This window comes from Triticum urartu, chromosome 3A (genome assembly GCF_056163025.1).
Source record: "Triticum urartu cultivar PI428250 chromosome 3A, HENAU_Tu73, whole genome shotgun sequence".
NCBI classification, from domain to species: Eukaryota; Viridiplantae; Streptophyta; class Magnoliopsida; order Poales; family Poaceae; genus Triticum; species Triticum urartu.
In genome coordinates this window covers 98,737,734-98,754,809 of record NC_141875.1, presented here as the reverse complement: position 1 = coordinate 98,754,809, position 17,076 = coordinate 98,737,734, and the positions used below count along the sequence as shown (strand labels likewise).

At 48.1% G+C, this 17,076-nt stretch overlaps 2 protein-coding genes and 1 long non-coding RNA gene across 3 annotated transcripts; 2 read left to right on the top strand and 1 right to left on the bottom strand.

Moving 5' to 3' along the window:
• Positions 1–2,662: 2,662 nt before the first annotated feature.
• On the top strand, positions 2,663–6,784 carry PFD6 (prefoldin 6). Its single transcript, XM_048706322.2, has 6 exons — positions 2,663–2,888; positions 3,414–3,617; positions 3,719–3,789; positions 3,879–4,003; positions 4,085–4,145; positions 6,410–6,784. Exons 2-6 carry the CDS (start codon positions 3,524–3,526, stop codon positions 6,461–6,463), a joined length of 405 nt encoding a protein of 134 aa, XP_048562279.1. The 5' UTR covers positions 2,663–2,888; positions 3,414–3,523; the 3' UTR covers positions 6,464–6,784.
• A 636-nt stretch (positions 6,785–7,420) lies between these two features.
• LOC125543071 (uncharacterized) lies at positions 7,421–10,174 on the bottom strand. The gene is made up of 6 exons (XM_048706321.2): positions 9,833–10,174; positions 9,507–9,718; positions 9,079–9,396; positions 8,928–9,002; positions 8,699–8,773; positions 7,421–8,113 (listed from the first exon to the last, which is right to left on the bottom strand). The coding sequence occupies exons 1-6, from the start codon at positions 10,032–10,034 to the stop codon at positions 7,568–7,570; spliced, it is 1,428 nt and encodes a 475-aa protein (XP_048562278.1). The 5' UTR covers positions 10,035–10,174; the 3' UTR covers positions 7,421–7,567.
• A 3,551-nt stretch (positions 10,175–13,725) lies between these two features.
• Positions 13,726–14,484, top strand: LOC147978748 (uncharacterized). The gene is made up of 3 exons (XR_015599620.1): positions 13,726–13,859; positions 13,969–14,026; positions 14,112–14,484. It is a non-coding gene; the product is annotated as an uncharacterized LOC147978748 (long non-coding RNA).
• The last annotated feature ends 2,592 nt before the right edge of the window (positions 14,485–17,076 follow it).

The window sequence follows — 17,076 nt, the reverse complement described above, 5'->3', positions numbered from 1 at the left end:
GGGTTGTAGCAAAAATAACGGGTGGATCCAGCAAAACGGAGGTTCCAGCACAAGTTCATCGCCGGCATGATCGATTGCAACTTGGCCGCGGCGGCTAGACGACGAGCACGGCCCTGACTGCGGGAGATGGGGAAGGAGATCGGTAGGATGTGGATGGGGACGACGACGAGCGCAGCTCCCTGATTGCAGCAGGATGTGGATGGATCCAGCTGCCGGCGCCCTGGCGACGAGTGGATCCAGCTGCCGGCGGCCATGGTGACGAGCGTCGCTCCTTGGTAGCGGGTGGGGAGGGAGATGCGCGAAGGATGTGGATGGGGATGAGCCGCCGAGCACATGCGTGAAGAGATAAGGAAGGCTGGACGGTGCGTGGGGCCCACTAGCCACGTGTTGTTGTTTTGAAGACCGCATGATCAATAGTAGATCGCACGGACGTGGTGAGACCGGTCGCTCCGCCGATCAGCCGGCACAGATCGTTTCCCTTTTCTTTTTGGATGAACCTCCCCTGTATTTAGCTGATGAGATCGGGAATGAAGAAGATTGTGAAGCTTTTTTTTCCAACGGAAGGGTTTTTTTAGCAACCAAGGGAAGGTCATTGGCTAGCTTCCAAAGCATCTCTAGCCGTTGGAGCCCCAAGAACATCACTGAACCAAAAAAATGGTGTCTTAGGGGCCAAATCCTTTATCCAGCCGAAATAGGAGTGCACCAGCCACACCCCACCCCAACCCAAAGTTTGTGAGAAAAATGATTAAGGGCCAGTTCTTTTGTGGCTTCTACCAGCTTATGGCAGAAATAAGCTAGAAGCCCAAAAGAACTCGTTTTGAGAAGCTGGCTCAACTTATTTCCACCGCTAGTTTCTTCACGATGGAAAAAAGCTGGGGGTAGAGTAGCTTCCCGCAGCTTATGACTTAAAACTGAAGGGGTATACCAAAATGGCACCGTTGTTCGCTCAAATTACAAAGGAAATACCCCTCCCAGGTCCCAGCCCGCGTCACCTGACCCGACCCCCGCAGAAAGGAAACCCGTCGCCTCGCTCGATCCCCTCTCACTCTCGCACGCCGCGAAGGCTAGGGTTCCTTGCCGCCGCCGCCGGTCCCTGGGCTCCTCGTCGCGGCTAGCTCCGGCCACATGGAAGGTGAGTAGGAGCCTATCTTCCGCCGCTTCTCTGTCCTCTGGCGCGGCTCCTCCCCCGCAACAGCTCCTGGTCGGTCCGGCCAGGGCACCACTCCGGCAGACGGCGCCCCACTCCGAAGCACCGAGGCGCGTCGCAGCTGGCCGGGAGCCCGAGCCAGAGCAGCCGTCGCCAAGGCCCTGGTTGTGCGTCCCCGCTGTTCCCCTTCCATACTATTCAAGGGTATTACAGACTATTCACCTGACAGATGAGGAAATAAGCTAAATGAAAGGAAGTGAAAAGAACTGAATAGCTTATTTTCATAGGCTTATTTCCACAACAGCTTATCTGTGACTTATTTCTAGAGTAGCTTATTTCCACAGCGGCACTCAAAAGAACTGGCCCTAAGTGGGCCAAGAAAAAGGACATATGGGGAGGCACGATTCGCAAAAACTTCCGCCGGCGCCCCCAAGAGCCCCCAATGCGCTGGTTTTGCCGGTGCTATTTTGACGTCCCGGGGAGGAGGGGGGCTGGGGACGTGGTTGGGCCGTTATTTTTTGGCAAAAAAGCGTCGCCGATCTCCATGTCATCCAAGCCACATTTGCACGTCCAGTACTACCTCCAAGGAGGTGGCTCATGCATCGGGTCCTCGTGGGGAGGGGGGCAAGAAATGCCACTCCGAGGCGGAGGGGGGCTGGTAGCAACGCTCGACAGTGTCCGCCAACTCCAAGGTGGCGTCGGCCTAGGTCCCCCGCGCTGCCAGGGGCTTGGGCCTCGATCAGTCCAAGACTACCATGGAGTCGGACGCTTGCTGCAGGCGCTCGCTCAACACCCAACTCTTCCAAGTTGGGTTGGCCGTGTCCGAGCACGCCATCTGCCTACAAATCGAGGAGATGGCAGAGTGTCTGCATCGCGACAGGCGGGAAGGAATGTTGTGATGCTTGGCAGGCCTTCTGCCACTAGCATGACGATGACTCGGACGGCGGCAACGACACCGAAGATGTGAACAACGATGAAGGTGTCGGCGGCCTCAGTGGCTATGCCTACAAGGTCATTGTCTGCTACTTGGCCTAGTTTAGTTTAATTTAATTCAGTTTTATGTCGAACTTGTTAATTTCATCAATGTATCGAACTTTCGTATTACGTGTTCGATTTGTTTCAAATATGCCGACATTTGATGATCATGGGTGCATGCCCGGCATCCGAGTGGATTTCCGCGGAGACGTTCGGACATGTGTGTGGACATTTCGCGATTCATGTTTTTTCAGATGAATTTGATGATCCATGTTGAACATTGCCCTTAGTTTTCTTTTTGAAGATGCCCTTAGTGTTTTTTTTTGAACAGGCCCAGATATCTAGCCGAGGCAGCCTGTCCAGCCTAATTTCATTTCGATTCAATGCCAAGGCCTTGAATATCTACATCCAAACAGAGCTTTAGTGTTTTTTTTTTTAAGATGCCCTTAGTGTTTTTTTAACAGGCCCAGATATCTAGCCGAGGCAGCCTGTCCAGCCTAATTTCATTTCGATTCTCAGGCCCAGACCAGGCACATATTTCCCCCGCATAGAGCCCAGGTGACCAACCAAACAGGCCCACCCACCGCCGCTCCCGATTACTTCAGCCGCCGGCCGCCGCCACCGCCACCGCCGCCATCCTCGGCTAGAGCTTCTCCGTCCCGTACCCCTGCAGACCGCGATCTCCGCCTGAACCACCGGCCGGGACTGCTGCTCCGCTTGCTCTCCCCCGTCGGAGATCCGCCCGGAGCGACTTTCGTCTTTCTGGGTAAACCCTAGCCTCAATCGATTCTTGCTTTTCTTTCGTTCGTGCTGCGAAAAATCCAGGCTTTTCGAGGGATTCCGTGCGCCTCTTACGGAGTCTGCTGTTGCCGTGGACGTTTGTGTCGGTGCGACTGCGTCGGAAATTCGCGGGCGCATTCGCCGCTGGCTGTATGCTCGGGATCTCGGAGCTCGTAGGATTCTCATTTGGAGCGTAGAGCTGGGCGCCGGATCCCTTTGTTTATTATTTATTTATTTTGAGATGCGCCAGAGAACTACTTGATCTTGCTGCCCGGGATGGTGCTGCCCATTGCTTTGTGCTTTTTTTGGCGGTGTAGATTTCTGCTTCTGTGACTGTCTCATACGCCCAATCTTTTGCGCCAAACATTTTCCTAAACCGTAGTGTGGTTTGTCGAGAATACAAATGAAATATGTCGGATAAGAGTTTGGACGCCATCCATGAGCTAGCTATGCCCAAAGGAGCCACCTGCAAATATTTAATTTAGTTTTGTCGCTCTCCATGCTGTTTCAGGTTGTTCCGAAGCTGCAGAAGCCCAAACCCGGAAACAGAGTAGACGGCGCCGCATCTATATTTGCACTGCCACGCTTAAAGCCGAGGCGGCGGAGGAAGCTGCGACAGCCATGGCGTCGTCGTTGGCAACGGCACCGGCTGCTGTACGCGATATGCAGAGCGACCTCGAGTCCCAGGCCAACGCCCTCAGCAAGATCCAGAAAGGCACGTGCGCTTTCCCGGCCCGCAAATCCCTTGAGAGTGAGAGAGGAACCCGTCCCTCCCTGCTTGCAACCCTAACTCTATCTCTTCTGCTCCCCTTGCAGACATCTCCAAGAATCACGAGGTCCGCAAGCAGTTCACCATCCAGGTCGGCGAGAATGAACTCGTCCTCAAGGCATGAACGCACGCTTCCTTGGTTCAACTCTGTTCCGATTGGTGATTTGCGTGAGTACCTGGTTTGATCTAGTTTGGTTTTGTGCGTAGGAGCTGGAGCTGCTGAATGAAGGGGCGAACGTGTACAAGCTGATCGGGCCAGTGTTGGTCAAGCAGGACAATGCGGAGGCGAAGGCCAACATCAAAAAGCGCATCGAGTACATCACAGCTGAGCTGTGAGTGGCTATGAGCTGATCTGTATCGGTTTTGAATTGTGTTGATGCTGTGATGAAGGTGTGGAATTACTTTCTTTGCAGAAAGAGAATGGATCGGGCGCTTAAGGACTTGGAGGAGAAACAGAATAGCAAGAAGGAATCGGTATGTTACTGTTTTCTTGTCAATTTTGTTTGGGCTACTTGACCACATAAGGAAAACCATTAGAAGATGATATGTGGAACTTACCTAGATTAATTTTTGGTATGTGAAAACTGTTTGGACTTGTTTGGAGTGCAGGAGCGACTTTAATTGTCTTGGTAAACCAGATGTTCTGTCATCTCTGTGATATTTTTGAACAACGTAGTTATGGTTTCCTTGAATTTATAGAGCTGCACAATGCTAACATGCGTGGCACTTTCTGAACTTTGTCTGTATAGTGCATTATAGTTTGAAAAAAAGTAAGTTGAGCTGGATACAGTGACACTGATGGAAGTTGAAAAATGACTGACGTTGTCCTAGAAAAATGATAATGAGGTGATTTAATAAAGGGGGAAACTACAGAAAACCTATGGTCCTGAGTGGAGAAGAAATTAAGACAGGATTAAAATAATTCCAGCATCAGTACTAATTAAGACTTATGAGAGGATTCAGTGCATGAGAGAGAACGGAATGGTGTGATAAAAACGTGGTAGTACTTGTATATATGTACTGTGAGCTCATGCTACCTTGTTTCCTTATCTCATTATCTGTTTTTAAACTTAATCCGGCTAGTTAGGATTATTTGGCAGTAGCCATCACATGACCAAATATCTGCAACATAAGGTGACATCAATTTTGCACTCCTTCAATTGTCAAGCTTTCCTGACTGTTATCCACAGCTTGTCAGAACCATTCCGGTGGCAGTTCCGGTTTGACTCTTGGTATATAGAATGATTTGGTAACAGGCTAATCCAGTGCGCTATTCCAGGGGATAAATAATCAAATTTGTACATAAAACAACAAGGTTCTGGTTCCCTGGCTTGAATTCAACTCGGAAACCAAACCCAAGTAGCTTGCTGGCCCAGTGATGCTGTGGTATCGTAGACAAACGCTGATCAAGCAAAAATTTCAAACGATAATGGTCTATATGCACCACAAACGTGCGCCCCCATAGGTACGGTCGCCAGTACTGCACAACATGTACAAGGCCGATGAGCTCCCTCTCATAGGCTGCTAGTTTGGCATGTTGCCAGAGGCCCTGAACCTTGATGCAAAATAGCCCCGAACCCGCTGCCCAACGTATCGCATTCCACCACAAAGTTGAGGGCCAAATCAGGGAGGTGCAGAACAGGCGCTGTGGTGAGAGTGGTCTTCAAGGAAGCAAAGGCTGTGGCGGCCTTAGTTGTCCGTACAAATGCTTCCTTCCGGAGGAGCTTGGTGAGGGGTGCAGCGATGGTGGCATGGTGCCAAAGTCACGGTTGAATTTACGATGGTAGCCAGCTAATCCTAAGAAGCCAGACACTGCCTGTACAGACTTGGGTGCTAGCCAATGAGCTACAGCCTGAACCTTTTGTTGATTTATAGCCACACCCTTGGATGAAATCACGTGCCCGAGATATGTGACAGGGTCTCGCCGGAAGAGCACTTAGAGCGCTTGATGAAGAGGTGGCGTTGATGCAGTGTGAGGAGGACCATACAAACAGGTCGGAGTTGTTCTGACAGGTGCGGTGTAGGATGGAACAGCTACTTCCTATTCATGTGAGCAGTAAATGGAGAAAAGCTGTGTGGAGGCGATAGATCCTGAAAATGCAAATCGCGTTTTCCTATTTTACTCATCCAAATTGCATATACTTGCCTTAACAGAAAGCCTAACAAGATCTAACCAAAACTGGTTTCCTAAAAATCCTCCAAAAACCCGTTTTCCAAAATCCCACATCTAATTATCAGTATCCAAACAAACCACTTTGGCCCTTTTTGATTCACATTAATCCAAGAACGCGGGAATATGAAAAATCTAGGAATCAGACGGCATAACATGTTGAAGCATATTATATATGCCTGTTGGTTACTGGAAACACATGAATACGAAATAGGAGTTTTATTTGAAAGGTTAGGTGTGTGCCATATTTGTCATGGAAACAAAGAAAAATTTCTATGAGGTTGGATCTAACAGAAATATTCCTTTGGAATTGCACACAAAGTAGTCCAAGATTTTATGGGTTCTAATCATATAAATCAAATAAGCTTTGAATTAGGAAAAAAAATATGGTTTTGAATAAAAGAGGCCCTTAAATTCTACCTCCATGATGGTCATCCTCGTCACGACCATTCACTACTGTACCATTAAATTAACTACCCGCAATACTGTATGACTGTATTCAGTTACCTCTGCAATGCTCGGAAGAATTGTCCAATTTCTTTTTGTTAATGTAATTTTTGCCAAGCAGATAATCAAGCTGCAACAGAAGATGCAGGCTGTACAAGCAAAGGCACAGGCGTAAATGAAGGGCTCCCTGCATTAGGGCCTTCGTCCTCCCAAATGTATGGGTCTGTACAAGGCGAAGTTAGTTGCCTTGTGTTATCTATCCCCTAAAAAGGTGAAAGAAATCTGTAGTGTTCAGAGATTGAGAGAAGTTCCAGGTTTGTGTAGTGAGAGATTTTGTTTGAGAGTGGATACTCGGTTGAAGATGTACCTCTTGCTGGTTTCTAGTGATATGGTTGAATTGACTTTTGTTTCGAGAAGGAATTGGATCAATTTTTTCATGTACCACTTTATTTCTTCTATCTTTGCTTATGTTGATTAATAGATTCATTTTTGTCAATGGTGTTGGGAAGTTTTTTATTTTGTGTGGGAGACCTTGATATTTGAGTATGTTAATTCTTGCTGGTTATCATAATCTTGGAGCTAATTCTGTCTGACATCTTGGAGCGCCGTGTGGGCTTGTCTGTTGCGTTTTATAATAACATGATGAATCCAATGGTATTTCCAATGGTATTGATTTGGTGGTGTATATGTTAATATATTTGTCTATAAACTTGTGTGTGTTGGGGTGGGGGAGTCGCATCATTGATTGAGGAAAGTAGCCGAATGTTCGTGTTAGACCTGATTGATATTGAACCATCAGAATAAGTATGCCTCCGTTGCAACATGCAAGCACTTAACTAGTTGAATCAATATTCGTTTTCTTTAGCTTGTACCAACAATTTTTGGGATTTGAAGGGGTATTAAGGATTGGTCGGAGTGATTCACTGTATAAAATTAAAAACATTGGTTTTCTGGGAGTAAAGATTTTCTTGGGATGTACTACCCCTGTACACTAATATAAGGCGTTCTTGCAGTTCAATTTAAACTGCAAAAACGTCTAACAATAGTGTACAGGGGAGTATTAGAGTTGCCTGTAGTCTGGAAAAAATGGGAAACTAAAGCGGCAGCCGGAACGCAAGGTCGGAAAAATAAGTGAAAAAAAAAACTACAGCTCCTCATCAAAATGAGCTAGCGTGGCATGATATCAAGTTAGTGTACATCATACAGCTCCTAGCACAAGCCACACAAGAGCCCTTACTGAAAAGATAACAAAATTGTCACCCCCAGAGTGTTTTCATCACTACACGTACTTGCCCCTGTACTTCGGCTTGGAATCTTTATCAAATTTGGGCTTCCCATCATGCTCCGCGGGGCTGAACACGGCAGAGTGCAGGTTGCCCTCCTCCATCCATTTCTGGTGGTTCTCCCTGAACTCCTGGTGCCGCTCCTCGCCGATCCTCTCGACCTCGTCTGTGTAGGGGCCGACCTTCACCATCGTCAGCAGAACCCGGCTGTACCGCAGGCTTAGGATCTGCTCGCAGGAGGAGACCAGCTTGAAGCAGGGGTGCTCCGGGAATTTTGCCACGTCGGCAACATCATCCTCCCGCAAGACGGGATAGAAGAAGACGAGCCTGCCACCAATCACCAGCATTCTCGCTGCAAGGAGGAGAAGGTCGTGAACGCATTCTGCAAGACTGTATGGCGCGGTTGATGGAATATGGTTCTCTCTCTTGTCGTCCGGAACTATGTACGGAGGGATGATGCCTTTTAGGAGCTTCCGACCGCCCGACTTTCGCCCACCAGCTCGGACACCATATGGGGGGTCGCAAATGATTGCATCAAATATCTGGTGACAAAAGCAGCAGCAGTTTATCATTTCTTGTGACCAAGATAATAGAATAAGACTGTATCTGGTGATAACAGAAGATAACCTCCTAAAAATAGCATCCAAGGAAAGATGCAATGTTCAGTTGTAGACCACAATGCAATGTTTTTATTTTTGCGTGGCCCACAATGCAATGTTAACATAGTACATTTGTTCTATCACATAATAGTCTAAAGGTTGATATATCACACAGTAGTTTATACATTATATGCTCCAAGTACTGCTTTCAAGGAGTATTAAGCAAATATAGCCATGAATTATTTTCTCATGGGACTAACAAACAAACATTTCATGGTGAATTTGTTTCAGAGATGGCTATACCAACCACATGAAGGTCATACAAGCATTCAACTATGTGACTGAGTATCATGTCATGTGCGTCCAGATTTCAAGCACAACTACAACATTCGGTGGCATTAATTTGTGCAAAAGGGTCAGTTGCTGATACTTTTCTTCATTTCCAATCGGTCACTAATGAACAATTCCAAAGCTGCGATAGTAATGCACTGAAATATTGCATAAACAACAGAAAATGCAGGATAGTACCTCCTTCAATCCTGGACGCCAAGGTGGCAGGTTGTTATCTGCTCGTAGCACACACAAAGGCTCTGGCAACTTGTACTGAATAAGATAACATGGTCAACACATTACATGAAACATAGGTATCCACCAACTCACGGACTAAATAAGATGTCACTACTTCAAGATACTAATAATGATTATTCAGATGAGACTCATGGCAGCCATGCAAGAAGCTTCTCTGAACAAAAATTACCTGCTCAAAGTTGCTCCAAATATTGCAATCGGGGCCACGACCATCCCGCACAACTCTTATATCAATATCTGCACCCTGAAAGAACTTAATAAGCATGACATTGCCTAACAAAAAGGAGAGCGGTGTATTTATTTCTGCGATAAGCACAAACCATAGTCATGGCTCCAAAATGTGCAGCAGCCACTAAAATGCTCCCGGTGCCAACAAAAGGGTCATACACAAGTTTCCCAGGCTGTGCGAGCCCTTGGTTGGCCATGAGAAAGGCCATTTCACAATCCATCGCAGTTGGGCCAATGTACTTCCTGCTCTTCAACTCATATGTCGGCACTACATGCCTATCTGCTGCTCCAACCAGCCGGCCAAAGAATACCGTCTTCTGAGCAACTGGTGGCAGGCCATTTTGTGGCCCATAATCATCAGTCTCCAAGACAAAGAACTTGTGATCGGGCTTCTTCAAATTAACACGACCCTAAACAAGAGGAACAGCACCGATTATATAAAGGAAATAACAATTGGCATTCACAAATGCCTTGGAACTAATAGCACAAGGTAGAAAAATTGTGGCACAGTGGCAGCAACCTCGAATGGAATGTAGGTGAACCTCTTTATAATCGCATTCTGTTCTTCGAAGCTGACCGCCTTGCCGAAGCTGTCGACGATAATCTTGAACGAGCTTTCCGGCGTCAGGTACGGCAGCTTCCTTTCGTCCGGGTACGCCCGTATCGCCTTCTCCAGTTCGTCGTAGGTGGCACCCTGCCCCCACAGCTCATAGATCCCCTTCACGAGCAGGCCTGGCACACGCAGTGTCCGGGATAAACGCGAGAAGCTAGGCAGCGGCGCATATCATGCAGGTTACGGGCATGGTACCAGAAATCAATAAACGATGACGAGGGCAGCTCGCTTACTGCGGTTGGCGATCTGCGCGGCAAGACGCTCGTCGCCGGGGAGGCGGACGAGGTGGAAGGGGGAGTCTTCGTGGTGATTCTCGGGCGTACGCCACTCTACAGCGGCCCCGGCGCCGGGGCCGCCGAAGAGCTCGGCGAGCGACTGCACCTCCGGCCGCCGGTAGTCGAGGAGCCTGTGGTAGAAGACGCAAAGGTACCACATCTCTCCCACTCTGTTTTCTGCGTGGCTCCGGCAGGTCGACGACGGCGGAGGGGGTGGCGTCTCCGGCGGCGGCGGGTGGAGGGAATCGAAAGCTGCGTGCGGGAAGGAAAGATTGAAGAGAAAACCTACGTAGACCACAGCGCACAGTGGGCTTATCGACTCGACGGCCCAGACTGTAATTGAACTGCGCCCGCACTGCCAACAGCCCAGATTTTTTTTTTTCCGAGAGTAACTTTATAGAAGAGAGAAAACAATGTACAAGAGTTTGTGGTGCATAGCCAAAGGTCACAAGCCGACCGAGTCCACGTTACAACTCCAACTCCACACACTACGTTAACTCCTCACAAAATGGTGTCGACTCCACGCCCTCCCGCTCTCGCCCAAGTGCGAAGTTCATCAAGAATCCTGTTCACAAGATCAGCCACCGAGATGGGTGTGGCCATCAAGCGGAAAACCCGTACATTCCTTTGCTTCCAAAGGTGCCAACACACTAGCATCACCAAGCTATCAAAAGCCTTACGTGTCTCCTTATCAAGCCGATTTCTGGTACTCCCCCACCATGACTCCAGAGTATCGCTCACCATCGGTGCTAGGGCAGGGGTAGTCCTCGTGTTGGAAAGAATGTTGTGCCATACTTGGCGCGAGTAGATGCACTGGATCATAAGATGATCAACGTTATCCTCCTCCTGGCCACAAAGATAACATGGTGAGGGGTTATCTTGTAGCCCATGCCGCAGCCTTCTATCGGATGTCCATATTCTATGTTGCATAGCGAGCCACATGAAAATCTTGTAGGTGAGAGGTGCCCAACACTTCCAAATCCAATGCGCATAGGTCACACTGATCGCACCCTTGAAGAGCATTTGACACGCGGAGGCTGAAGTGTACACCTGCTTGGAGTTCCAGGGCCAAACAGCCTCATCCTGCTCGGTGGGAATAAGCTGCATCGTAATAGCAATCTCCCAAAGGCTGATCAATTGAACTAGCTCGTTCGTGGAGAGCTCACCGGAGATGTCTGTGGCCCAGCGGTGGTTGAGAAATCCATCATGCACTGTCCGCTTGTTCACAGTTTGTGTACGTACTTTGCCTCAAATGCTCGGGGCAATCTCCCTGGCTGTCGCACCTCTCATCCATCTGTCTTTCCAAAACAACACCATGCGACCGTCCCCAAGTTTCCAATGAACCAAGGTGTCAAAGGCCGACTGGACTCGCGGATCCATGACCATCGAGAGACCATGCCACGATCTGCCTGGATCCGTGCGTCTAAGTCATTTCCAACGCAATCTTAAAGCCAAGCCTTGGTGGTTTAGGTCGAGAAGGCCAAGGCCACCTAGCTCCTTTGGCCTGCACACTCTTTGCCAGGCAACAAGACACTTCCCTCCGTGAATTTCCTCTGATCCGTCCCAAAAGAATGCTCTGCAATGCTTGTTCACTTGCTCAATAGCCCACTTGGGGGCATCCGAAACGATAAGATGGTGGGTGGGGCGTGCCATCACCACATCATGAACAAGCACCAGCCTTCCAGCTCTAGTGATTAACCCTTTCTGCCATCCAGGCATGAAATTAAGTACGTTGTCCACTATCGGTTGCCATTCAGAGCGCGCCAGCTGCTAGATGGAGAGTTGCAGCCCCAAGTACCTACAGGGAAAAGACTCAATGCTCCACGACATTGCACGCTGAACCAAATCCTTATCTCCATCCTCACCTCTGATCAAAATGGCCATGGATTTTGTGTAATTGATGTGCAGTCCAGATGCGGTCCCGAAGATGTGCAGGGCCTCTTTAACAAACCTAAGATCCGAGACTGTGGGTCTGACGAATAATACGACATCGTCCGCATATATAGAGAGCCGTTGCATGGGTGTGCAGCCCGGCATTCTACTCAACACACCACACTCCTAGGCTTTAGTGATGAGGGATGTGAGGACGTCCATCGCGATAACAAACAAAAGTGGCGAGACCGGGTCTCCCTGCCATAGCCCTTGAGCATGTGCGAATTTCTGTCCCGCGTGACCATTAACCACCACTCGAGAAGAGGCCGTGGAGAGTAAAGTCGCTATCCATGATAGCCAAGTATCCGAGAATCCTTTGGCTCGAAGGAACTCAAAAAGGAATGGCCAAGACAGGGTGTCAAACGCACGCGAGATGTCTAACTTTAGCATGACTCCCTTTGCTTTTCTTCGATGGAGTGAGTGAGCCACCTGTGTGACGAGCATGAAATTGTCGTGAAGGTTCCTCCCCTTGATGAACGCCGATTGATTTGCTTGGATGAGCTCATTCATACGCGGCCGTAGTCTGTCAGCGAGAAGCTTGGAGCCTATCTTGGGCAGGCTGTGGACTAGGCTAATGGGTCGAAAGTCTCCCACACGGCACACACCGACCTTTTTGGGAATGAGAGTGATAAGAGCCTGATTTAGCCTTCCAAACCCGCGACCATTACCGAGAAACAGATGGTGGAGGGCTGCCAACAAGTCGCCTTTGATGATACTCCAGGCTTTTTGGAAGAAGAGACCAATGAAACCGTCCAGCCATGGTGCGCGATCCGCATGCATCTCCTTAATCGTGGCCCACACCTCATCCTTCGTAAACAACACGTCCTGGTCCATCAAATTTACACGTGGGATCTCGAGGAAGTCCAGGTCGATCGTGTTCTCCTACGCTCTCGTCGTGCCCAGCAAGTCTTTGTATGTTTGGAAGAAGATTTGTTCTTTGCCGAGCTGGTCCGTGATCGTATTGCCATCATGCAATATAGCCGGGATAAAGTTTTTCGTCTTCCTTCCATTTGCCATGAGGTGAAACAGTTTGGTACTGGCATCGCCCTCCTGCAACCACCTTATGCACGACCTTTGCCTAGCGATCGTGCGCTCAAGTGAGGCCAGGCCTAATGCCACAAGCTTAAGCGATCGGCGCGGCCACCTTTCCCCATCCGAGAGCAAACGCCTTTCTTGCGCCATGTCAAGCTAGAAAATGATCCAGTTAGCCATCGCAATTTGTAACTTGACGTTGCCAATCCTCTTCTGTCCCTAGGCAGTTAGATGCCGAGTTGCGTTCCTGAGGAGTGCGTCAAGCCGTTTGAACAGATCATGAATGTTGGGGTCGCAGACCCAAGCCTCCCTTAACGCATCTTCAAAACCATCAAGTCTAGCCCAAAAAATGTCAAATCGAAAGTGCCACTGTGGGTGTATGTCACTAGTAGAAAAAGGGTCAAACGTGAAGCACATTAGTGCCGGTTTGTATACATTAGTGCCGGTTCCAACGGCTAGCCGGGCCGCTTTCATTAGTACCGGTTCGTGGCGAACCTTTAGCACCGGTTCGTGCCATGAACCGGTACTAATGAGAGTGGTGGCAGGATGTTGTCAGACTGGGGCCCCTCCAGCCCCTTTAGTACCGGTTCTTGGCACGAACCGGTACTAAAGGTCGTCCTACATAAACCCTTCGTCCACCCGAGCTCGCTCTGTTCTTCCCCTTTCCCCTCTCCTCTCTGTTCTTCCCCTCTTCCTCTCGAGCTCATCACACATTTTGCCCAAAATTTGTCAAGATTTGAAGGCCCCCATCCATTCAAATGATCACAAAGGTTAGCAACTTTGTCCTTTCATCTCTCATTGCTAGATTAGCTCTTGCAATGCTTTATATAGTGATTAATTTGTGAGTTTAGTAATTTGGGAGGATATATATATATGTGCTAGTATTTGATTTATATGCAATTTGAGGTCAAAAATAACACTTAGTTTGCATATGTAGGTGTGGTTTACTTAGTGCCTTCTAAATCTTCGTCGTAACCACCGTCGATCGCCCGCACCGTCCCGTCGCCGGCACCACCTTGTGGTGAGCCTCTTGTTCATGAAATTTTATATAAAAATTGATGTTTGTGTGATTTGGATATATAGTTACTCGTATAATTATCTTACCCGTACGTTGTTTGTTATACATATAGTGCCATGGTTTTGATATCCGTCCCCGTCGGCCCTCGTCCTTGTTATGATTCGGATGTGGTATATATATTCTCTTTTAAAACTAGTTGCATTTCGTGTTTATGACAAATTATGCCCATCAAGTTGACATAGAAATTTTTTCTAGGAGGTATGTGAACCAGAAATTCCAACCGACCCTATTGTCGAGAGGTTAAATTTAGTTGAAAGAGAAAATGAGTACTTGAAAGAAAAATTGAAAAGAATTGAGGGGGAGAAGATGGAATTGGAGTTGCATGTTGCCGATGTCGTCGATGATCACAAGATCAAGATGGAGAAAATGCGCTTGAAGATTAGAAAGATTAGAAAATATGCCATCGATAGTGAGGCTTGGTATCATTATGCTGTTGGATCCATTGTTACCTTAGTTGCGATCTTGATCGTATTTGTTTTTGCATTTAAATGCTTTAGCTAGAGAGTTATTTGTTTGTTGCATTTAAGTGTTGTATGAACTTTATGTATGAACTTGTATTAATTTGGTCTATTCGGTGTTGTGTAATGAAGATGAGCCGGCAATGGATGTACGATGACCGATGCTCTCCCCAGTTCGTTGAGGGCGTGCATACTTTTCTGCTTGCGGCTGAGGCAAACAAGCGGGCGGATGGTTTTATGCCTTGTCCATGTGCTCGCTGTAAGAATGGTCACAATTACTCTACGTCAAGAACCATTCACGTCCACATGTTTAAGTCCGGTTTCATGCCCCACTATAATGTTTGGACCAAGCACGGAGAAAGAGGGGTTATGATGGAAGACAATGAAGAAGAAGAGGACGACGACAGCTATCCTGGCCATGGGTTCCCTGAATACGATGATACAACAATGGGGGAAGAAGCTGAGCCGGTAATGCGGGAAGAAGCTGAGCCGGCAATGCGGGAAGAAGCTGAAGAAGAGGCATCAGATGAGCCCGTTGATGATCTAGGTCGGGCCATTGCCGATGCAAAGAGAAACTGCGCAAGTGATTTGGAGAAGAAGAAGTTGCAGCGCATGTTAGAGGATCACAAAAAATTGTTGTACCCGAATTGCGTAGGTGACAAGAAAAAGCTGGGCACCACACTGGAATTGCTGCAATGGAAGGCAGAGAATGGTGTATCTGACAAGGGATTTGGAAAGTTGCTGGTAATGATAAAGGATATGCTTCCAAAGGACAACGAATTGCCCGAGAGTACGTACGAAGCAAAGAAGGCTGTCTGCCCTCTAGGGTTAGAGGTGCAGAAGATACATGCATGCCCTAATGATTGCATCCCCTACCGCGGTGAGTACAAGGATTTGAACGCTTGCCCGGTATGTGGTGCATTGCGCTATAAGATCAGCCACGATGACCCTGGTGATGTCGAGGGCGAGCGCCCCAGGAAGAAGATTCCTGCCAAGGTGATGTGGTATGCTCCTATAATACCACGGTTGAAACGTTTGTTCCAAAACAAAGAGCATGCCAAGGCGATGCGATGGCACAGAGAAGACCGTAAAAAAGACGGAAAGTTGAGAGTACCCGCTGACGGGTCGCGGTGGAGAAAAATCGAAAGAAAGTACGGGAAGGAGTTTGCAGATGACGCAAGGAGCGTATTGTTTGGTCTAAGCGCAGATGGCATTAATCCTTTTGGGGAGCAGAGCAGCAACCATAGCACCTGGCCTGTGACTCTATGTTTGTATAACCTTCCTCCTTGGTTGTGCATGAAGCGGAAGTTCATTATGATGCTAGTGCTTATCCAAGGCCCTAAGCAACCCGACAACGACATTGATGTGTACCTAAGGCCATTAGTTGAAGAACTCTTACAACTGTGGAATGGAATAGGTGTACGTGCGTGAGATGAGCACATGGGGGAAGAATTTGACCTAAAGGCGTTGCTGTTCGTGACCATCAATGATTGGCCTGCTCTCAGTAACCTTTCAGGACAGACAAACAAGGGATACCGCGCATGCACGCACTGTTTGGACGATACCGTCAGTATATATTTGGCTAATTGTAAGAAGAATGTGTACCTGGGACATCGTCGATTTCTTTCGAGCAGGCATCCCGTAAGAAAGAAAGGCAAGCATTTCAAAGGTGAGGCGGATCACCGGACGAAGCCTCGCCACCGTACTGGTGCTGATGTACATGATATGGTCAAGGATTTGAAGGTGGTCTTTGGAAAGGGTCCTGGTGGACAACCTGTTCCGAATGACGCTGACGGACGCGCACCCATGTGGAAGAAGAAATCTATATTTTGGGACCTGCCCTATTGGAAAGACCTAGAGGTCCGCTCCGCAATCGACGTGATGCACGTGACGAAGAATCTTTGTGTGACCCTGCTTGGCTTCTTGGGCGTGCATGGGAAGACAAAAGATACACCTGAGGCATGAGAGGACCAGCAACGTATGCACGGAAAAGACGGCATACATCAGGGTCATGCAAGCTACGCTCTTACCAAAGAAGAGAAGGAAATCTTCTTTGAATGCCTGCTCAGTATTAAGGTACCGTCTGGCTTCTCGTCGAATATAAAGGGAATAATAAACATGGCAGAGAAAAAATTCCAGAACCTAAAGTCTCATGACTGCCATGTGATTATGATGCAACTGCTTCCGGTTGCATTGAGGGGGCTTCTACCGGAAAACGTTCGATTAGCCATTGTGAAGCTATGTGCATTTCTCAATGCAATCTCTCAGAAGGTAATCGATCCAGAAATCATACCAAGGTTAGAGAATGATTTGGTGCAATGTCTTGTCAGTTTCGAGTTGGTGTTCCCACCATCCTTCTTCAACATCATGGCGCACGTCCTAGTTCACCTATGCGAAGAGATTAACGTTTTGGGTCCTGTATTTCTACACAATATGTTCCCCTTTGAGAGGTTCATGGGAGTCTTAAAGAAATATGTTCATAACCGTGCTAGGCCAGAAGGAAGCATCTCCAAGGGCCGTCAAAATGAGGAGGTCATTGAGTTTTGTATTGACTTTATTCCTGACCTTAAGCCGATTGGTGTTCCTGAATCGCGGCATAAGGGCAGACTGGATGGAAAAGGCACGCTAGGAGGGGAACAAATAATATGTATGGACGGACATTCTCTCACTGAAGCACACTACACAGTTCTACAGAATTCCGC

What these genes read in the sequence shown, in the direction of transcription:
- PFD6 (XM_048706322.2), top strand. Translation starts at nt 3,524, where the DNA reads ATGGCGTCGTCGTTGGCAACGGCACCGGCTGCTGTACGCGATATGCAG. An exon ending in CCTCAGCAAGATCCAGAAAG is followed by an intron (nt 3,618 to 3,718) that starts GCACGTGCGCTT and finishes CTCCCCTTGCAG; the next exon opens with ACATCTCCAAGAATCACGAG. An exon ending in GAGTACATCACAGCTGAGCT is followed by an intron (nt 4,004 to 4,084) that starts GTGAGTGGCTAT and finishes CTTTCTTTGCAG; the next exon opens with AAAGAGAATGGATCGGGCGC.
- LOC125543071 (XM_048706321.2), bottom strand. Translation starts at nt 10,034, where the DNA reads ATGTGGTACCTTTGCGTCTTCTACCACAGGCTCCTCGACTACCGGCGG. An exon ending in CGCGCAGATCGCCAACCGCA is followed by an intron (nt 9,719 to 9,832) that starts GTAAGCGAGCTG and finishes TGCGTGTGCCAG; the next exon opens with GCCTGCTCGTGAAGGGGATC. An exon ending in ATTTTGGAGCCATGACTATG is followed by an intron (nt 9,003 to 9,078) that starts GTTTGTGCTTAT and finishes AAGTTCTTTCAG; the next exon opens with GGTGCAGATATTGATATAAG.